Source organism: Hippocampus bargibanti, linkage group LG15 (genome assembly GCF_051943395.1).
Source record: "Hippocampus bargibanti isolate YZ-2025 linkage group LG15, ASM5194339v1, whole genome shotgun sequence".
Taxonomy (NCBI): Eukaryota; Metazoa; Chordata; class Actinopteri; order Syngnathiformes; family Syngnathidae; genus Hippocampus; species Hippocampus bargibanti.
Genome location: NC_142748.1, coordinates 9,550,223 through 9,571,921, shown reverse-complemented (window position 1 = coordinate 9,571,921; position 21,699 = coordinate 9,550,223). Strand labels below are relative to the sequence as shown.

Sequence of the window (21,699 nt, the reverse complement as noted above, 5' to 3'; positions counted from 1 at the left end):
CATGAAGGCCAACTACGCTGACAACTTCCGCCTTGAAAGTCTTATTTCAGCAGTCCACAGTGTGTCGCCCATTTTAGTACGTATTGGATCTCCGGCTAAGTATAACTTCCAAATCGAGAGTTTTCAAATCCAAGTTGGTCGAGTGGTTTGTGACTCTATTTACGGACCAGCTGACTCGTGTTCGAGTCCCCTTTTCTGCTCACCTGACTTTATGCACACACGTGCAGGTGAGAGCGGGAATCGAACTGGAGTAATCTGGACCGCAGCCAAAGTTTTGGACCACTGGACCATCGCCTACAATTTTTTCGGAAATTTTGATCGGTAGTCACTAGCTCTGACATTGTTTATGCCAATAAAGATAACCCGCGAATGTTAGGTTTTTGAAGCGAATTGGTTAGGTGGTTTAAGACTAAACTTGTGGTCCAAGTGGCTATGGTTCGAGACCCGTCCGGTCTGCTGAATTTATGCAGACATATACAGGTGACAGAGGGAATCGAACCCAAGACAACCGGGTCGCAACCAAAGTTTTAGACCACTCAACCATTGCAGTTAAGTTTTTTCACAGATTTTGATCGGTAGTCACGAGCACTGACAGCGTTTATGCCAATAAGTATAACTTCCAAATGAGACTTTCTCAGGTCCAAGTTGGTCAAGTGGTTTAAGACTAAACTTGCAGTCCAGGAGAGTCGTGTTCGAGTCTCATCTGGTCTCATGAATTTATGCAAACATATGCAGGAGAGAACAGGATTCGAACCCGAGTCGCCCTCACTGCAACCAAATTTTTAACCACTTGTCTATCGCAGACAAGATTTTTTGTGAACCTTTGTGTGTATTCGTAGGAATTAATGTGGTTGGTATGGAGAAATATAACTTCCAAATTAGTAACATTTACACCCCAGTTGGTGAAGTGGTGTAAGAATAGGTTTGCAGTTCAGGAGACTCCTGTTCAAGTCTCCTTTTGTCCTCATCTACATTCCTGCTCTCGCGTGGGTGAGAGCGGGACTCGAACACGAGTCACCCGGACCTTCGCCAACATTTTAACCACTCTGCCATTGCAGTTGAGGTTTTCGGCGGATATATATTCGTAGTCATTGGCAACCGCTGCATACAAGCCTACAGAACTTCAGATTTGGACATGGTCCAAAGCGAGCTCGTCTTGTGGTGCCTATTCTCACATGGGACGGAGGAAGTCCTTGAACCAAACCCAGCTGTCTTCGAGCTGTAGGAGGACAACCTGCACTGCTGATACTCGAGCAGTGTGTACTACCAAAGACAAATTTCTTGTGCTCAAAGTCAAATTATTCACTACAGGATGCCTTCCCTACCTTACGTATTGTATTGATTCATTACCCCCCCCCCCCTCACCCCCCCACGACCCTTCAATCAGGTTCATTGACTACTTGCCTAAACGTGCAGGCCAGTGTGTAGTTCTGGCTACATGTATGTGTGAAAATGAGTACAATTAATATGATTACAAAAAATACAACTGTAAGACATGCCAACCACAAAAAACACCTTTTCAGATCTAATAGTTTTATTTTCTTAGAAATGGCCAGTTTCCTGATTTCATCATTTTTTTTGTCTTCCAAAGAAAGCGGGGAACAAAAATGACCCCTCCCTCCCCTTTTTTAAAATTCCAACTAGCATCTACATCATGGTTATAGAATACTTCACAATATATTAAGTCTAGATGTTATGGTACATGCATACGATTCAGGCCGCATGAGGAGCCAAAGTCACCACGATACACTTGGGCGAGGACGGGGGTGTGAATTTAAGGTGGGGAGGGGGCTGCAGATCGACTCTTGGTGGTCCAGTATAAAGCAAAGCAACAAAAAAAGCTCTGAAGCATTGTATTCGAACCCTCTCCACAAAACAATGACTGCATCAAACTGTTCACACACACACACACACACACGACACAAATTTGTACAAGAGTGGGCCCAAGCCGTCAATCAAGCCGAAAAACAAGGAGAGGGTTCGTTCATGTTTAAACCAGATTCTCTTTCATAGAAAGAACTTGAGCATTGGCTCACCAGGGATCATCTGCAGCCGATTAAAAGTGGCTGGAGGATGAGGGGGACAGGGGGGGGGGGGGGGGGGGGGGGGGGACGGTGGACAGGACAGGACGCTAACCAAAGAAATAATTAATAAGATATCATCAAATAAAAGACATTCAAATACAGTCAGCTTTTTGCTTTAAAATACAAAACTACATGATAAAGCATTGAAAAAAAAATCCATTGATCAGAATGTCTTTTTTTTTGCTTAAAAATAGCAGAAGTGCTACCCCCCCCTCCCTCCTCGGACCCCCGCATACATAAAATCATACACACAAGGTGTGAGGAATCTCAAGTGCCTCCCCCTCGCGGATCTTTGCCTGCAGTTCCTCCCCCCTGTGCGCCGCACGTCTCAGCGTCTCTTTTGGGGAAGGGGGGTGGGGAAGGTTTATTTTTTTTTTTTTGGGGGGGGGGGGGTGAAGGCGGGCTTCTGCGTGCGATATCGTTCCGCCAGTCCCGTTTGGCGGCGTGTTCAATTATGTTGCAGGGTGTTGGACTCGATAGGCGGCGCCGAGTCGTACAGAGTGTCCGTGTCGTGCGTGGGTTCGCCCGCCAGCGTGCACGGGTTGGACAACGTGCCGGCGCCGCAGTCGCAGAAAAACCTGCAGTGGAAAGAAGAGGGGATGAGGGGGGGGGGGGGTGCGTGTAAACGTCAACAACGCTGCATGAGCGTTCAAAATTTTGAGGAGTGATTAACTCACTCACTGCCATTCTCAAATTTATCCGGGAATTGAAAATATGACAGAGCGCCATTCCCAAATTTGTTCGGGTGTTGGTTTTTCCCGCTGGGGTGCCAATAAAGCACTGGGCAGACCTCTGGCAATGTTTTTTCTTTTCCTAAAGGGGGCAGCATTTCCCCTTTTTCCATGCTAGCGCTTTGTTCCAGCCTTCGATGTTAGTTAAAGTCCGATTAAACCAATATGGATGTATTGCATTGTATTTTACACATTCACGCTCATTTCAAGCTCATATAACTCCAGACCTATATGACTTAGGAATTAACTCTTTTTACCTGATGAAAGAAGAGAGTAATTGCTCTTACGCTGTATTGAATGTTTATGTCGTCCTAAAATTCAACATCCTGTGCATCCTGGAATTTAAGTGATGATGACAAAAACCCTGGCACCGGAGTGGACAAATTTTTAGCACATTGTCGAGCAGTGAATGAGTTAATAAAATAAATAATAAATAGATAAAATTCCCCCCCCCCCCCCCACCCCCAAGTTGATTTGTTTTGTGGCCATCTCCTCACCGATCGTGGCGTATAAACTCCACGTCATGCCCTTGGTGGCATTTCTTGATGCAGTTGACGCAGATGGCATTCCTGTCCGTCGTGTTGCACGTGTGACACCTGGAACGCGACAAGGTGTCGGCGTTAAGCAAGGGGGGAGCGCCGAAAACGGAAGGGGGGTGGGGGGGGGGTATTTTTTCCCCCTGATCACCTGTAAAAGTCGTGCATGGGGTAGCTGGTGTAGCTGGAGATCTTGTACAGGCACTGTCCTCGACTCACCGCTTTCTCAATGGCGTCCTGGTTGTTGTTGATCTTGTTGTCTGACAATGAAAAAGCTCGGATTTTATTCCCCTTTCAACCCGTGAAAAAAAAAAAAAAAAAAAAAAAAACCCATTCCCGAAACATTTCAAAATTCAACGGTGACGGTGTTTGGGCTAAGTTGCACCTTTCATGGTGACGTTGACGCCCGAGGCCAGAAAAAGTCCCCCAAAGCGGTTGTTGAAGATCTGGTTTCCCTCCAGGGTGGCCGTGGCGTGGTTGGTGATCTCAATACCTGGAGGGGGGGATGGCGGGTTTTGAGCGGGTGTTGTTGCTTTTTTTTTTTAATGTGTGGGCGACATTTTGGTGACCTGCAGCGAAGCCGTCAAATATGCGGTTCTTGCGCAAGATGGGGTGACTGTTGGTGCTGATCAGCACGCCCGCTTGAGCGTTGCGGAAGATGTCGTTCTCCTCCAGGAGCCCTGAGGAGAACCGCAAAGGTGAGCGGAGGCGCGTACGGGCGCCAAAAGCGTCGGCGTACCTCTGCCCCCGTTGAAAATGCAAATGCCGCCGTCTCTGCCATCGTGAATCTTGTTGCGCCTCAGCGTGGGGTTGCTGTCCGTCTTGATCCACACGCCCGCCATGGCGTTGTCGAAAATTTCGTTGTCTTCGATGAAGCCCAAACCTAACGCATCACGTCCACACGTGTTCAGACGTGAGGATTTTTATTGTATTTTTTGTGCGTTCCAAACGGATGAGTTGTCGACCAAAACGCACACCTGAGTTGTAGACCAAAATGCCGCCGTTTTGTCCGCCCCAGATCTTATTGCGTCGGATCTTTGGGTTGCTGCCCGTCCTGGTGACCACACAGATTTACTCAGATTTATTGACAAGACAGCAACAACAGAACACCTGCACCATTTTTAAGGACTTCCTAAGGGGGCCACAGCAGGGCGCCAAAACACCACTGTCTTCGTGATTCTAGCCAATGTGTCCAGTGGTCAACCGTTTGGGACCACCAGCATAGCACCGAGCAAATGTTTGGGGGGCAAATAATATTACCTTATTTGTACGCCGGAGTACATGTGATTGTAGATGTCGTTGTCCTCCAGCACCCCGTGGCCGTTGTCGTAGAAATAGACGCCCACCTGGAACGCAGTACGTCAAACCAATTGCTCATCTGGATACCATGCCCCCCCCACCCCCACCCCAAAAAATAAATAAACACCTGTTTGCCACTGTGGATGCGATTCTTGCGCAGGACGGGCGTGCTCCCCGTGGTCACCCAGACGCCGGCTAGCGTGTTGCTGTACACCTCGTTCTCCTCGATCACCCCTTGGCCCTTTTCATGCTGCAGGACGGTCAGAATAGTTTGGATTCATACAAAAAAGGGAGGGAGGACACACCTGCACAAAAGCCCAAAAACAAGTGAGGTGTACCACATAGATGCCGCCGTGCTGGCCGTCGTGGATTTTGTTGTGGCGCACGATGGGGCAGCTGTTGGTCCGGATTTGGATTCCCGCCAGGGCGTTGCCGTAAATGTCGTTGCTCTCGATTAAACCCCGCCCGTCGCCGAATATGTACACGCCTCCCTGGTTGCCGTTGAAGATGGCGTTGCCTCTGCGTGGACGTCAAAAAAAAAAAATAATTACAAATGTCAACGTTGCTTTGGCCACACAGCACATTGACTTTGACTTTGCGGCCTCCCGCTTACCGTATCGTGGGGTCACTGTTGGACGTGATCCACACACCGGCAAAGTTGTTGGCGTAGATTTTGTTCTCAATAAACTGTCCCCGCCCCTTTTCGTGCACGTAGATGCCACCCGTCTGGCCGTGGTGGATCTCGCAGCGCACCACCGTGGGGTTGGCGTAGGCCTTCACTTCGAAGCCGGCGATGCGGTTGCGGTGGATGTTGCAGTTCTCAAAGTAGCCCTGGAAAAGGTTTGGAGGTTAGCAAGCGCAGAACATTCAGGCGTCTATTTGATGAGGGCAGAAACAAATGCTGCCCCTTGTGGAAGGGAGAAAACATTGCGAGAGGTCTGGCGAGCATTTTCTCAGCATCCCAGCAAGAAAAACAAACACCACCAACAGCACATCAAGTCACAGGATAGAAAATTAGCTAAATATAGCCACCAAATCACTTAAGTTGGCAAAGCTTAGCGCTGCTTTTTTTTTGTTCCTATTCTCTTGGCAGCCATCTTGAAGCGGCGGTGATTCGACCCGTGTTTTTTGCTCACCATGCCGTGATCAAACGTGAACACGCCGACGTCTCTCCCGTGATGGATGTGGTTGCGTCGGATGATGGGGTTCCCGTGGTTTTTCACCCAAATGCCCGCCAGTGCGTTGTTGCTAATTTCGTTGTCTTCGTAAATGCCCTGAAATGACGCGTCGTGAGCGTTAGCGTCCATTAAGTTTTTTTGGGGTGGAGACGTCCTCACTCACCTGCGCGTGATCCGTGATGTAAAGCCCCACATTTTCACAGTCGCTGATGTTACAGTGCTTGATGGTCGGGCACGCTCCCTGGCCGCTCACGCACACGGCCGAACCCACTAAAAACAAAGCAAAAAAATCAGGTGTAGGCTAAGATGGCGAGACCAGGCGGTGCATCCAGTGAAACCAGACCAACTTTTTGGGGAACTAACGTCGCTTTTACCTGTGCACGTGGAGCGTATAATGCAGTGGTCGATGTTGGGACTGCAGTTGACGGTGATCTCCAGGCAGTGGTGAGCGTTATGGTGCTGCGCCGATTTGTCGTCGGGGTTGAACTGACGAGCAAAAGACAAAAAGACATGTTAAAAAAATGTCTTCCAAACAAGTACGGTGAATAAATTGAGTCAACCACTAAGGTGTGTTGGAGTGTAATAATAATAGTCACAATAAGAATAAAAATACATTTAATTTATATAGGGAAGGAATTTGGGGTCTCTCTACCTCACCTTTATGGTCATGTAGCCAACGTAAGCGTCCTCCGAACCCTCCATGAAGACAAACGTGGAATCTCTGGTGTTTTCGATCACAACCTTGTCTGCCACTTTGCCGGGCGCTAATGGCGACGAAGAGAAGGCGCAATTATTTTATCTCGACTGTGAGTTAAAATGTCCCCGTCCGCATTGGACTTAAATTCCAACACACCCCCTCAAAAAAAAAAAAAAAAAAAATCACCTCCGTTATTAACTTTCTCCCGAATAAAAATCGGACTCAAGTGTAACCGCGTACGTACCGGCGCCAATCATGGTAATGGGAGACTCGATGTAGATCCACTCGTCCGTGTAGATGCCAGAGTGCACGAAAATGAGGCCTTCAAAGTGGGCCTCCTGCACACCACCCAGCGCATCCTCGATTGTGTCGTAATACTAAAACAGGAACAAAAATAAAGAACAACAATTTTAGGAGGGATTGTCAAAAATATTGAGACACTAGCCATTAGCATTTGACTTACCAGCATGTTCTCCCTGCCCTTGTACCTGCTCGGGTTGCTGTAAAAGTGCTCGGCGAAGCCCGGCTTTACGTGGGCGCCTTTGTACTGAAACAGAAGCCAACCCCCAACACACACGCGTTGTCAGTGAAACAAGACATCATCAGGCAGAGAGAAGAAGAAGAAGAACCACTTACCAGCTGTTGAAAGCTCTCCTTCCAGGGATTGGGGTGTTCGTGCTCCTCGGGGCTGACCTGGTAGAAGCGTCCTGGCTCGGGGTGCATCATGGGACGCGTGTACTCAAACACCTCCATGTACAGACGCTTCCTGAGAGAATGACGACACGCCCCCAAAACCCAAACAGAAACAAACATCAGCGTTCGCCATCAAGTGAGCCGTCAGCGGGATTCGCTCACCATAGTATGGGGTCGTTGGCAAGCTGGCTAAAGCGCTTGCAAACGCACGCCGCCCGACAGAGATCCTGCTCCAGCAAGTAGGAGAAGATCTTTAGGACCACCTCGTCGGGGAGCTTCTGCTGCAGATATTGTTCCGCCGGCGCCGCTGCAATGGGACCACACCAAAGCGTCAGAAGGGATGTGCGAAAAAAAATGGCGGCAATGTCGCAAACAAAAAAACGAATTTTAAAGACACAAACCTGGCAAGTCGTGGCTCTTACCCGACACACGCGCTCGCTTGGCCCGATGGCCGAAGGCCTCTGTGGACGACGTGGACGCTCCCTGCGGAGAAGGACATTCCAGCTCACCGTAGTGATACACACACAAAAACACACACACACACATCCAAACATACATCCACACTCGTTCACATACGCTGCGACGAATAAGCTCAAACCTCCATCAGGCCTTTGCTGGGGCAGGCGGAGGCAGCGGCGGGGGCTGTGGCGCTCCTCTTGGGCAGCAGTGTCTTGCGTCTGAGTTGGTAAGGACTGTTCTGAGCTCCTGGACCAGATTCCTCAATCGCCATCTCTGCCGCAGCTGCTGCGGGAGCCTCCTCATCTACACACATCATCAATATATTTATAACACGCAGCACACATTGAGCGGAACAAAAGGTGCGGTGCACAACATGAACTGCAGTGTTGAAGAATGACAAATAAGAGCATCTTTTTTGGAGTCTGGTTCCCTTACAGTGGCTCCTGTGAGGTAGACAAAGGTTGGTCATGATTGATCATTCTGTAATGGGGTCCATCACGCACACCCATTGATTTTGCTGCTGTGAGCAGTGATTGTGATGCAGCCCAACAAAAACGGGCAGCACATTTTTTTAATGGGGGAGGATGGCTAACGGATCCAAAAGCCTAGTGCGTAGCAGTCGAATTCGCGTTGTAAACAAATGCAGCTAGCTGCGGCGGCTAGCATGCAGAACAAGGGAGGAAGCGAGCAAAAAGGGGGGGCAACTAAGTCTACAAACCCCCGCACAAAATGGACACTGTCAAATCAGCAGCAAAGCCACGTCCACCCGCGTCCGTGCGGGGATTTTGGCGCAGTGTTAGCCGAGCGTCGTCGCCCCGATGACGGCCGCGTAATGTTTTTGTTCCACCCCAAAGATGGCAGTGTTGCGGGACGCCGCAGATTTACACCCTCGGAATCGTTAGTGACAGCTGGGAATGCGGCGACACAGACAGCAAAGGGGGAGGGGGACATGGCGAGGGTGTCCGGAAAGGACAGCCCCTTTCTCCCCCCCGGCACAAGCCGAGATAAGAGGGCCGATATCGGCTGCGAAACGGCGGCCGTCCGGCTGCAGGGGCATTACATCCACCGGAGACAACCCCCCCAACCTTCCGCTAGCTTGTAGCCTAGCCGCGCTCCAGTCAAGCTAAACAAAGCGCGGCCTGGCCTAGGCTACCCACAGGCGAGCCTCGGGTTTTCCTAGTGGCACCGGGCGCAGAGCGCCGGACCTGTCTGGGGAAGCTGGCCGGGGTCGCTATCGCGATCGACGCGTCTCTCGAGCCCACCGGGGTCTTGTCTTACCTCTGTCCCCGTTGTTTCGCTCGGGTTGCACCGGGCGCGGCCTCGACACTCGCCTGGGTCTCCGGTTGGTGGCTCTGACGGAGTTCATCTGGGGAGTTGGTCGCTGGTTAAAAACACGGAGCTGTCCTCGGGCCGAGACGCGTCTAAATTTAACCCTCAGCTCCGTACTAGAGCCCGGGCGGCCTCTCTCGTGTTACGGCGAGACAACTGCTACAGAGATCGCGCGAGTACTTGGGGTGTAACTGGGTGTTTTTCTCCGCCGCGATCCTGCTTCCCCCCCGTAACGCCGCTCTAGCCAGCTCCGTCCCCGTCCGTTGCAGGAGGAGCCATTAACTCACACGGGAAACAATCGCGAGAGAAAAAAAGACATATAACCGCTTAAGCCAATCACAAGAGATCTTCTATAGTCCTCCCAAACCTCAACCAATCGGGTTATCCCTAACAAGGAGGCCATATTACGCCTTACTGTTAGCGTCGAGAAGTAACCAGTCTGACAAATAAAGACTGTGCAGAAAATATACTGACGCTTTTTAAATTGCATTTATTTTAAGGACAATACAATAAACGTAAACCGTTTTCACGTAGACAAATGCCGCAGCGCATCATTCATCTTCGTGAGATTGCATACTGCGTCACAATACTGACTTGAAATCGATAATTTCATTTCCGGTATTTTTCAGTGACATTATATTCCCTTTTAATTCGTCAAACCCCGTTCGAATAAAAAACAGGAAAAGTGTGTTTTTTTTTGCTGTACTTGTCACTTAAATCCTTGTAAACGAAGATGATTGTAAACGTTCGTGACGTCAGGAAATAGTACTGACGTTTTATTTGTCGTATTCAATTTGTCCACAGGAGGGCGACATTTGACCACTATTTCATTTCCCATATTTGAGCACTTTAAGAAACATGAATTATTATATTAATAACTGTCACGAGACAATCAAACTGGAGAGAAAAAATGGGTCAGGCACATATGTTTGAAGACAGGATCTTTATTAAGGCGAGAATAATACAACACCACATCTAAATACATTTGCAATTAGTGCATGTTACACAAAATAAACATATAACATAACACTATTGCATGTGCAGTACTATGCTTATGAGAATGATATTATTCAATGTGATATGCAAATATGAATATTAAAAATATAATTGTTGTTTTGTCTTACATTAGTTCAATTTATGTTTGTGTGTTTCTCTTATTTAGAACATTTTGCAAATAATGCGTCAATTATTCCATCAATGCTTGTCTAGTGTCCTTGAAAGGCGTTTCCGTCACACAACGGATGTGACGTAACCGCCGAGGTCCGGCGAACATGGCGTCGTCACCTGTCGCCGCGGCCGGCCGAGGTCAGGCACATGTTGACGGGGCCGCTCTTGAGCGCCCCCCACGCCGGCTGCTGGCACGACGAACTGTCGGCGCGGTAGCCGTGGGCGCGCGCCTTGCACAGGCCGAAGCGCGCTACCAACAGGACAAAGTCGCGGCGGAAGGCGCGTGTGAAAAAGGCGTAGAGGAAGGGGTTGGCGCATGAGTTGATGGGGTAGAAAAGCACCAGGAGCAGTTTGGCGTCCGACACGGTGATGAGCGGCCGCTTGAGCGCCGCAGACACGGCGAAAAAGGAGATGGGCGCCATGCACAGGAAGTCGGTGAACACCAACACGGCCATGCGTTGCGCCACCCGGGCGTCGGCCCGGGCCGGCGCGCCCGACGGGTGGCGCACCGCCAGGTAGATGCTGAGGTAGCAGGCGCAGACGCACCCGAAGGCGGCCATGTTGAGAAGAAGCAGAGACACCACGTATACCTGCGACCACAACGAGTCCACGTCCATGGGGAGGCAGATGCTCACCTGTCCGTTAAACCATCAATTAGGGACGGCCTCCGATGGAAAAAAAGCATATTTTAACAAGAACAAGAAAGCGTCCCACGTTGCGCGCGTCTCACCTTGCTGTAGCTGCTGACGCCCAGCGTGGGCATGGCGGCGGCGAGGCAGGAGAAAATCCAACCGCCCGTCATCACGGCGCAGGCGTGCCTCAGGCGGAATTTGCGGTCCAGGCGCAGGGCGTGCGTGATGGTGTGCCAGCGCTCCAGCGTGATGGCCGTTAGCGTGTACACCGACAGCTCGCTAGCAAACACCTGACGCGCACACGCGCAGCCTTTGTTGATTTTGTCATCGCCAGGCCGGCTCCGGGCAAAGACGCACCGTGAAGAATCCGGCGGCGTGGCACCCCAGGCCCGTCTGCCAGTCGATGGCGTGGTTGTGGTAGTGCCCGCGGGTCAGCGTGTCCATGCCGGCGATCACCAGCAGGTAAACGCCCATGCACAGGTCGGCGAACGCCAGGTGGCACATGAGAAAGCGCGGCACCGTCAGCTTGGACGCGCTGCCTGCACGTAGCCAGTATGGCGGTCACGGGGGTGCACGGGGGGCAACGGGCGGACATTCGGCGGCGTTACCTAACAAGACGAGCAGCACCACCGTGTTTCCGAGCAGGGCCAGCACGGACACCGCCCAGATGAGCCCCCGCAGGGAAGCCGAGCTCATGATGTCTTCGCAGGGGTTGAAGGCGTCCGGCGCCGGGCTGCAGGTGACGTTGAAGCTCCCCAAGCAGTGGTCCCAGAAGAACGCCGCGTTCTGGCGGGCCTCCCGCAGAGAGCACAGCGGGTGCTTGGAACTACACAAAAAAAAAAAACAAAGGCAATCGGACATGTTGTTCGTCCATACGTCCGTCCGTCCGTCAGTTCAGGCGTACCTGTTTCGTTGCATGTGTAGGAAGATGCAGCAGTGCGACGGGTAGGTGACGCGCGCCTCCAGCAGCTTGGCGAAGGCCCGTTGAGGGGGAAGTTTTTTCAGGTGCACCGCAGACTCAGCAACTAGACTGCGGAGGTTGCCCAAGATGGCGTCCGGCAGCGAGCTCAGCGCCGTTTGCGAGATGTCGCTAAAAAGTGCAGGGACGTACGTACTTTGAATTACAGTAATCGCCTCGCTACTTCGCGGTTCACTTATCGCGGTTTCAGTGCAATCCGGATTTTTTTTCAGGGAAAAAAAATATATATTATTATTATATAACTCTACTTCACGGATTTTCATCTATCGCAGGCGGTCTTGGTTCCCATTAACAGCAAAAAAAAATGAGGGATTATTGTACTTGTGAGCGTTAATAACGTCGCCTAGCGTACGACACAGCTGACGCATAAAATAGTAAAATACAGTAAAGTCTCGTTATATCGATATTCAAGGGAGTCCGAAAAAATATCGATATAACTGGGACTATCGATATATCCGACCCTGTTTGCATGTAATTTTCTCCGTGCGTGCATAGAAATAGTATCGATATATCCGATATCGATATAACGAGACTTTACTGTAATTCAATGCAAACAGCTCCATCGTATTTGCTATAGCATACTAGCGTCAAAATTGAGCGAAAAGTAGCGATGATTAACTCATTTATTGCCATTCACAAATTTATTCGGTAAAATGTGACACAGAGCGCCATTCCCAAATTTATTCCAGTTTTGTTTTTCCATGCTGAAGTGCCGATAAAGCGCTGGTCAGACCTCTGGAAATATTTTTTCTTTTCCACAAGGGGGCAGCATTTGCTTTTTGTCCAAGTTTGCGTATTGTTACAACTTCACTAGTTGTTAAAATGCTGTACAAACTAATATGTATGTAATGCATTGTATTTTGGACATCTGCCCTCATTTCAAGCTTATATAACTCCAGATCCATATCATTTAGTAATTAACTCTATCTTTTTCTGATAAAAGAAGAGAATGTAAGGTTTCCCACGCTGCATTGAATGTTTATGTTGCATTGAATTCAAGGGACAATTACGAAAACCCTGGCACAGGCGTGGACACATTTTTTGCACATCATCTGGCAGTGAATGAGTTAAATGATACATCGCAGAATACTGTGGCGTACATACAACAAATATCCAATTCAAACTAATTTTGAGCATTTTTGGGTGTTCGCTTACATGAAAACCAGCTCACTGGACCCTGCGAAGGCGTTTGGGTGGATGTAACTCAGTTGTCGGTTGCCTTTCAGCGACCTCACAGAGAGAGCGAGAAAAATGTCGACCATGATGATGATGACGATGATGATGATGATGAGTCACTCCATAGCTCCAAAAATGTTCCGTCGTCGTGACTCACAATCTGTGCATCTTGGTGCCGTTGAAGGCGTCTCTCGCCACCGTCTTGATGCCGTTCCTGGTTAGCCGTCTGTCAAAGTCAGAGGTCAGAAGAAGAAGACATTTGTATGACTTAGCTATGTTAATTGTAGCTCCTTTTTTACATTTATTTATATTTTGGAGATCCAATTTGAGGAAATCCTTTTTTTTGGTGTAGTGCACAAAATTGAATGAAAGAAAGTATCTCACATGTCTCTGATAGCTTGCGTGCAAGCGCCGTTGAAGGCGTTGGCGGGTACCTTCTGAAGGCGGGTGTTGTCGTGCAAGTCGCTGGGCAAGGTGCAGACAACGCAAGCGCATATTCAAATCAAAGAATAAATAAAAATAAAAATGTCGGGCAATGTGAAAATGTGTCAATGTGGGTGTGCGCTTACAGCATCAAGTAGTCGGAGGCGGAGTGCATCTTGGAGAAATCGGGCAAGGTCAGGATTCCCGTGTTGGAGATGATCCTGCAAAGCGAAACGAACGGTCCTCAGAAAATATTGATGCCTTATTCACCTGGGTTACTTTTTTGTGCGTGTTTGTTGTTTTGAGCTGGGAATCAATGGCAACTTACAGACGTTGCAGCTTGACCAGGTCCTTGAAGGCATCGGGGTGGATGTGTGTCAGATGTTTGGATTTGGCGATGGTCCTGGAAGATGCAAAAAAAAACAACTGAAATTCACTCACTTTATCCGGTTAGATCCATATTTTTTATACATTAAACAAAATATGGATTTATTTTTTTGGATTCTTTATAGTAACATTGACAGCAGAACTCACAACTCAACAAGTTCGGGGAGATCCGAGAAGGCGAAGGCTCCGATTGAGTCCAAAGCGCCGTTTTGCGAGATGAAGCTATGAGAAATGAGACAAAAACAAAAAAAAAAACATATTAGCCCGCTTTCATTTGGAATAACTCATTCACTGCCATTTTTCTTTTCCACAAGGGGCAGCATTTCTTTTTTTCCATGTGAGCACTTTATTCCAGCATCAGCTGTTGTTAAAGTGCTATATAAAGCAAATGTATTTTATACAGTCAACCTCATTCCAAGCTCAGATCACTCCAGACCCACATAACTTAGGAATTAACTACTTTTCCGATGAAAGAAGATAGTCTAAGGTTTCTAACACTGTATTGAATATTTATATAATGCTGAAACTCAATATTCTGCCAATCCTGGAATTCAAGTGACAATGACAAAAACCCTGGCACTGGAGTGGACACATTTTGCGCATGTCTGGCAATGAATTAGCTAAATTTAGTACAGGGGAGAAAAATGCAATTTCGTTGGTAAGCTAGTTGCGTTCCTAGTGACTTGAATGAAATATGGATATATATAATAACTTTTTCGCACATGGTAGAAAGATAACAAAAACTCAGCAGTGTGTTAGCAGACACACTTATGCCATCTACAGGACTGGAGTGGAATAGCATCATCCAACACAAGTATAAAACGAGTCCGCCGTATATGTTTGGCCTTGGCAGAGGTTGTGATTGGATCCCATCATTCTCTATTTCCTGTTTAGACTAGTTCGGCGCATTTTTTTTGCCGTACCTCTCGTTCCGCCACCAAGACCAAACACCGCCGATCAACATTAAAACAAATAACAATCGCTGGCGTGTCGCTTACATATTAGCTAGTCGTGGAAGGCGGGAGAAAGCAAAATCGGACACCGTCTTCAGGACGTCGTTGTCGACAATATGCCTGCGGTGGAGCAAAAATGGCCGTCATTCAGGTGGATTTTTGACCCTGCACCAAAACAAACCTTTTTTTCTCCTTATTCAATTATTATTTTTTTGTATTATCATCACCAAAATGGTCATGATTGATTGAAACGGTGATTGATTGATTGAAAGGTGTCATTGCTACTCACACTCTCCTGAGATTGTGAAGGCCGCGGAAGGCGCTGCCACGGATCGCCGAGATTCGGGTCTTCTTCACCTCCCTGTTGACACACACTTGGATCACTGCTTTGTATCGTTTCGTATGTGTGTGTGTGTGTGTGTGTGTGTGTGTGTGTGTGTGTGTGTGTGTGTGTGTGTGTGGCATGCAATCAGGGAGGTTTGTCCTTCATTTTTTTTTTTGGCGCTGGCTGACACCTGCACGGTGCTGCCTTGACCTTGGAAGGAACACACACATCGGCAAGCTGTGAGCAACTTGCACCAACAAGTGAGTTCAAATATGAGGGTGCGGATTTACCCATTGAGCCTGTTTTATATCCGGTAAATACAAAAATGTCATTAAAAGTATCAAGTGTGACCAAAAGAGGGAAAAAAAAGACTTGCTAGTTTGAGTAACATGAACATGCCATAGAAGGAAAAAATAGCATATAACAAAGCACAAAAAATAGCTTTCAAATACTTAAAAATATGAAATATAAAAATGTAAATATAGTGTGTGTGTGTGTGTGTGTGTGTGTGTACTCACAGGCATTGCGTGTAGGCAGAGAGTCCGCTTGGAATTTCAAAGTCTGACGTGTAGATGTTGCGACACAAGCCCGCAGCTTGGGGTGATCGATCGGTCATTTGGAGCCCCACCGTGACGACCATCAAAATCATCATCATCATCATCATTATCATCATCGTCATCATCATCACGGCAATCGTTGCCTAATGTCTTGCTCCTCGTCACGCTAAGGAAATTGGGACATCTTCCGCAAACACCCCAGGCTTGAGAATGAGGTGGGATGAGCAACACAAGGTTTGGTGTTGGTGGGCGGGTTTTTTCCCCCCCTCCCCTCCCTCGTCATCACCGACTTACAATAAAATAGAAAAAAATAACATCATCAATAATAATTGTTTTCTTTTGTGGATATGTTCTTGTTAACTAGCGCTATATGTATTGTACTCAATATGTATTGTATTGTATTTTGTATAATTGCCCCCATTTCAAGCTCAGATAACTTCAGAGTCATATAACTTAAGAATTAACTATTTTTTCTGAAGAAAGAAGAGAGTCTAAGGTTTCTGACGCTCCATTGAATGTTTATATAGTCCTAAAACTTAATATTCTGTGGGTCCTGCAATTGGAGTGACAATGACAAAAACCCTGGCACTGGAGTGGACACATGTTTGCACATAGTCTGCCAGTGAATGAGTTAATGTGACATTCTTAGCGAAATAAACGTGCCTCGTTGTGCACGCACGCACGCAACCACAACAGCCAGCCAACTCACTTGGGTAATATTTTATTTACTCATTAATCTTCAAAACTATTTTTTTTGTCTCCCAATAATAAATTTCCACTTTTGAATGTTCATCAAAGAACCGTAACAATAAAAAGCAACGCATTATACCGTAGAAAAAGTGTACACATGTAGAAAAAATCATAGCATGTTGGATGGGACGAAGGGGGAGGATAGGAAGAGAAACCACGTGGCGGAAACGGTGAGAACACCTAGCGGGTGGGGGGGATTTGGGGGGAAACTGAAAAGAAAGATGGCAGGTCGGACATGACGGTCACCTCACTCACCCACACGTTTGCGTTTCGTGGCGTTCTGCCGGCATGCATGGCGTGGAAGAACTGGAAAACAGGCATTATGGCACCGTTACACCCGCGGATACGCGGCGTAACCTTGACTTACAAGCGTATTGAAAAAGTTGTCGCTCGTGGACAATATGTGTGTAATGTCATATTTTTTTGCATGAAAAAAAGCGCTTATTTGGTGTGACTGGATCGGATTGTGGCACTCCCCATTCATTTCAATAGGGGAAAGGTGATTTGGGATGTGACTGTTTTGTGCGTAAATTGGATTTGTAAGTCAAGGTAACACAGTACATCGCATTCGCGGTTTCGGGCAGGGGGGGGATATAAAAAAAGAACAATGAAAAAAGACAAAATGGAGTCAAGCGCCAATGGCGCCAACCCAAGTTTTCTCCACAGGCTCCGTGAAGGACATTTTGTTCTTTCCGCCATGGGAATCTAAGATGGCGTCGGTGGGGGCGTTTCCTCCGCTTTGTCTGCGGTACAAATCCACAACTTCACGTGCAATGACAAACAACCCCCCTCTCCCCTTTCTTCGGAGAGTCAATACTTCCTTCATCCACATTGTTGTGTTGTTTTTAAGAAAGTGCAAGTCCTCGTACAGTTTTTTTGTCAAGTGTGTAGGTAGCATGTGAAGCCTCCCCAGGGGTAAAATCTCCCGCACAGTTTGCGTCGAAAGCAAAGCGTCTGCTCGCACCCTGATTTCCCCGTCGCATCCGCTCGTGTGCTTGTTCCTTTTGTTGTTGTTGCTGTCGGGAAGATACTCCATAGGGTTTCCGATCGTCTGGTTGCTTTAGATTTTTTTTTTGCCCCCCTTTTGTATTATTTGTATTTTTTTGGGGGGCTACTCCCGCTACACCCACAAACACACATGCGCGCGTAGAAACACACACATACACACACACTTGCGCTAACTTTCTCCGGTATGTGCTTCAGGTCCTTAAAGGGAAAACAAAAGAGTCAGTCGTCGACTTGGATTTTTTTCGAGAAGAAATATGAATTTTTTAGCTTCTGGGAACTCATCAGAAAACCTAAACAATCAATATTCACCATGACATCCGTACCAATAACAGGGCCTGCTTTGACAAGTTCAGGGTGTACCCCGACCCTTGTCTTTAGTCATCTGGGGACAAGCACGACGGTAAACAGAGGGGGCAGATGGTTTGTAAAATCGCCCCTTTAACCCTCCCAAAAAACAAAAACAAAAATGACGACTGACACTTTGAAGCGATGATCCCCCCCTCCTCGGCGCAGACTGCTGCTTTTTATGCTGTCATCTCCGTGGAGTATCTGGAATGCTTTGCAACGGGTCATAAAAGGAGCCTGATCCCGAGGCTCATCTCGTTTTGTACATTTTGTCCCTTCAAAAGCAGTCCGTGTACGTGTTTGTGCTTGGATGTGTGTATTGTTGAGTCATCGTCCATGAGTGTGCGTGTGTGTTATCAGGAAGAATATACCTATTTTTATGTACATGGAGCTTTGAGTTTTTGGGGCGAGATATATATATATATATATATGTGTATGTGGTGTATATATCTATATATATATATATATATAGAAATGTGGATAAAAGTTAGACGTAGTATTCCTTGTCCTTGTTCTTCTTGTTCTTGGAGATCTTGGCGATGCCCAGCGACTTGTCCTTGGCGCTGCCGTTGGGCTGCGTGGCCGAGTTGCTGATGTAATTGCGGCTCTCGTCCACGTGGTAGGAGCCCTCGTCGCGGTTGCGGTACTTGTACATGGCGTAGAGAAGGATGAGGATGCACAGGGCCGCCGCCGCCACGATGCCCACCACCATGCCCGTGGTGCTGCTGCTCTCGCGCACCACCTCCGAAGTGCCGGGGAACACTTTCACCTCGGGGAGGGGGGGCCGCGCTAGTGGGGAAAGGACGGATGAGTGGATTACCATGTCTTGGAATTAAAAATAATCACATTTGGGGTTTTGCACAATTTTGAAAATTTGACATAGAGCGGCATTCCCGAATTTGTTCAGGTTTTGTTTGTTTTTTTCATGCTTGGGTGCCGATAAAGCACTGGTCAGACCTCTGGAAATGTTTTTTTTTTCCCTTCCACAAGGGGGCAGCATTAGTATTTTGTGCATGTTAGCGCTTTGTTACAGCTTCAGCGTTTGTTAAAGCGCTATATAAACCATTATGTATGTATTGCATTGTATTTTGGACACCTGCCTTCATTTCAAGCTAATATAACTCCAGACCCCTATAATTTAGGAATGAACATTTTTTTCTGATAAAAGAAGAGAGTCTAAGGTTTCTTACACTGCATTGAAGTCCTAAAACTCAATATTCTGTGGGTCCTGGAATTCGAGTGACAAAAACCCTGGCACTGGAGAGGACACATTTGGCAATGAATTCAGTTAAAAAAAACTACATAAATAACTAAATACATAACTAAATAACAAAAAGAATAAATAACTAAATAAATAAAGAACAGTGTGGCGAACAAAATGTGCCACCGCCGCGTGCCAGCGCATAAAACGCAAAATCATTTGCATGCAAATCCCCTCAAGGCCGAGACATGATGGGGAAGAAATGAGGAGAAAGGAGAAGGGAGGAGCTGAAAGGCATCGATGGGGAGGTTCGTGTGTGTGTGTGTGTGTGTGTGTGTGTGGGGTGTGTTAGGTAATGCCTGCAGGCACAAAGTGAAAAAAGGAGCCTGTGAATAATTCATTGTGGCGACAAGAACAAAAATAGAGAGGATGCTTGAGGATGGGCGGCTAGGGGGTGAGGGGGGCTTTTAGGGGGGCTCACCTGAGCTGGGATCACACGGGTCGATGTCTTCATCGTCGCTCGGGCACTCGGCCGACGCCACCAGAATGTCATCCGCCGACTGCAAAGAAAGAAGGTCAACATGAGTATGACCCCTGCCCCACTTTTACATGCAGCAAAATCGATACACCTCCATTCCACCCCCCCCCCCCGCCCACTAATACAACATGTCCCTGCCTGCTCCCGTTGCAATGGCACGCAAACTTCATGCTACCCACCCTCATTAAAAACGAATAAAGGTTGGAAGGCGGGTGTGGTCGCGATATTTTGAAGTAGCGACGAGGGGATGTGTGTAGCGCAAAATTAAAATTGGATGGTGATGCAATGCAGTAGAAGTCATCCGGGATCAACGCGGTAAAAAGCATTTGAGTGACATGACTGAACAATAAAGCGGCTTTTATGGAGGTTCGTTTTGAAAAGCAGACTGGGGGGGGCGGGGGGCGATGAAAGCACAAATAAAGCCGTTCCATTTTGTGAAGTGTATTTGCTTCAAAAGCAAAGAAAAAAAAAGCTTTAAAACATTGCACAGTGCCACAAAATATTTTTGGTTGCTTTTCTAATCATTTCTACCTACAAAGTGTGAAAAAAAAGCAAACTAACTGATGGCCACAAGCGCGGCACATGGGACAAAGTTGATGATGACGTTTGGGTGGAAAATATGTAGGATAAGAAACCAAAATAAGCAGATGGATTTGAATGTTGTGCATGCAAATGAGACCCGACAGCAAAAAAAAAAAAAAGAGAAAAAAAAGATTTTAAGCTTTGAAATAGAAGCAACGCAAGACAAAAAAAAAAAGAAAAAAGGCAAGCAAAAACATATTTGTTCATCTTTTTTTTTTTTTTTAGGAGACGACATGACCTGTCACTCAACGCCAAAAATTCATCGCTGTCCACAACGGTCGCTCGCCGAATTCAAAAACGCCAAATGTCTACCTGAGCGGCCGTACAGTGCCAGCGACCATCCAAGCTTCCCTGACTGCCAAGTTCACACATGGTCACTCCACTTTTTTGGGGGGAGATTTCTTTTAAATCCTTCACGCCCCCTCCCCGGAGGCGATTGGTTATCCCGCAGAAAAGTCACGCCGCCGGCTCCATGGCTCCCGTTGGTGAAGCGGCAGGAGGATAAACACAAAAGAAGCGTCCGCCCGACGCCAGCCGGAGAGGAAAGAAACCAGCTAGCGCCAGCGCAGATGGTGAGATAGAAACGCGCAGCCAATCGCGCCGCTTTGTGCGGGAGGAGTGGGAGGGGGGGGGGGAGGCAAGAGGGCAACAAGGAAGCGGAGGAGGAGGGTGATGGATGCTAATGTTTTTTTTTTAACTGCCAGTCTAGGTGGAAAAATGCATCCACTCAAGTGCCAGGGTTTTTGTCATTGTCACTCGAATTCCATCAGCCACAGAATATTGAGATTTAGGACGACATCAGCATTCAATGCAGCGTTGGAAACCTTAGACTCTCTTCTTTCATCAGAAAAAAAGAGTGAATTCCTAAATTATATGGGTCTGGGGTTATATGAGCTTGAAATGGGGAGCCACTGGGGAAAAGGAGAAGATCCTTCATGCAACAGTGCGCAGAAAGTGCTTAAGACTGAATGACTGCGTCTTTGTGTTATCATATTATTTTGTTACTTAGTTATTTTGTTGTTCTTTCAAGATGGCGCCACGAGAGAGGCTGCCTTTACAGCAGCTCCTGTATTTAGTTTATCTACTTCTTCCTTTCCTTTACTCGTCACTTTGCTGCTGTGAAATGAAAATTTCTCCACTGTGAGACTAATAAAAGCATATCCAATCAAAACATGACGCCAGATGTGCTCTGACAGGGCGAGGGGGTGTTGTTTCAGCAAAACGGGCGTAGCGTGCGACCGTGAGCCCCAAGCATCAACACTTGGACTCTTCACTTGTCATGCATTATTCATCGGATTTTTTTGCTGCCTCGCATCACGCCAGAATATGAAGAAAAAAAAAAACGCTCACGCACTAGCTTGTGCGACCAATCTTTCCACGCAGATGTCTCTCACGGTGATGCAAGGATGCTGCAACTCCACATACATGTGAGTGTGTGTTGCCAAGCAACAAGCGGCGGGAGCTGCTTCCAGTAGACAAATGATTTTTTTTTCAGGAAGGGGGGCAATTGGCGCAGTACGGCGAGCGTGCGACCTAATTCTCATGACGCCGACCCGTCGAGCTGATGTCGAGGGTTCAAAAGTTGGCACACCCGCCCCGAGATTGACGGGAGACGGCTCTGTCATCCATTATTGATGCCTGAGGCCGAGGCTGGCGGCGTTTTATTATTT

General features: G+C 47.6%; 3 protein-coding genes across 6 annotated transcripts in view; all 3 read right to left on the bottom strand.

The window, feature by feature from the left end:
- Window positions 1–1,512: 1,512 nt before the first annotated feature.
- On the bottom strand, window positions 1,513–9,292 carry LOC148887665 (F-box only protein 11-like). Its single transcript, XM_089016252.1, has 22 exons — window positions 8,956–9,292; window positions 7,817–7,980; window positions 7,620–7,701; window positions 7,381–7,525; window positions 7,162–7,291; window positions 6,989–7,072; window positions 6,770–6,902; window positions 6,486–6,592; window positions 6,203–6,314; window positions 5,992–6,098; window positions 5,787–5,924; window positions 5,264–5,481; window positions 4,989–5,169; window positions 4,778–4,900; window positions 4,612–4,697; window positions 4,329–4,405; window positions 4,091–4,234; window positions 3,921–4,031; window positions 3,737–3,844; window positions 3,503–3,611; window positions 3,313–3,411; window positions 1,513–2,662 (listed from the first exon to the last, which is right to left on the bottom strand). Exons 1-22 carry the CDS (start codon window positions 9,041–9,043, stop codon window positions 2,533–2,535), a joined length of 2,676 nt encoding a protein of 891 aa, XP_088872378.1. The 5' UTR covers window positions 9,044–9,292; the 3' UTR covers window positions 1,513–2,532.
- Window positions 9,293–9,940: 648 nt separating this feature from the next.
- On the bottom strand, window positions 9,941–15,794 carry fshr (follicle stimulating hormone receptor). Of its 2 annotated transcripts, XM_089016254.1 has the most exons (15): window positions 15,567–15,794; window positions 15,013–15,084; window positions 14,769–14,843; window positions 13,918–13,992; window positions 13,712–13,786; window positions 13,530–13,604; window positions 13,345–13,425; window positions 13,118–13,186; window positions 12,940–13,014; window positions 11,710–11,895; window positions 11,414–11,631; window positions 11,163–11,344; window positions 10,904–11,095; window positions 10,515–10,808; window positions 9,941–10,423 (listed from the first exon to the last, which is right to left on the bottom strand). In XM_089016254.1, the coding sequence occupies exons 1-15, from the start codon at window positions 15,731–15,733 to the stop codon at window positions 10,313–10,315; spliced, it is 1,947 nt and encodes a 648-aa protein (XP_088872380.1). In that variant the 5' UTR covers window positions 15,734–15,794; the 3' UTR covers window positions 9,941–10,312. The 2 variants fall into 2 exon arrangements, with proteins under 2 accessions (XP_088872380.1, XP_088872379.1); XM_089016253.1 differs by having other exon boundaries at window positions 9,941–10,808.
- A 522-nt stretch (window positions 15,795–16,316) lies between these two features.
- Window positions 16,317–21,699, bottom strand: part of LOC148887663 (neurexin-1a-like) — a 41,298-nt gene continuing 35,915 nt past the window's right edge. For all 3 annotated transcript variants that reach the window (XM_089015774.1, XM_089015775.1, XM_089015776.1), the window contains 2 exons: window positions 19,391–19,469; window positions 16,317–18,497 (listed from right to left, as the gene is read on the bottom strand). In XM_089015774.1, the coding sequence (XP_088871900.1) occupies window positions 18,196–18,497; window positions 19,391–19,469 (381 nt within the window). In that variant the 3' untranslated portion in view covers window positions 16,317–18,195. The remainder of the gene's footprint in view (window positions 18,498–19,390; window positions 19,470–21,699) is intronic.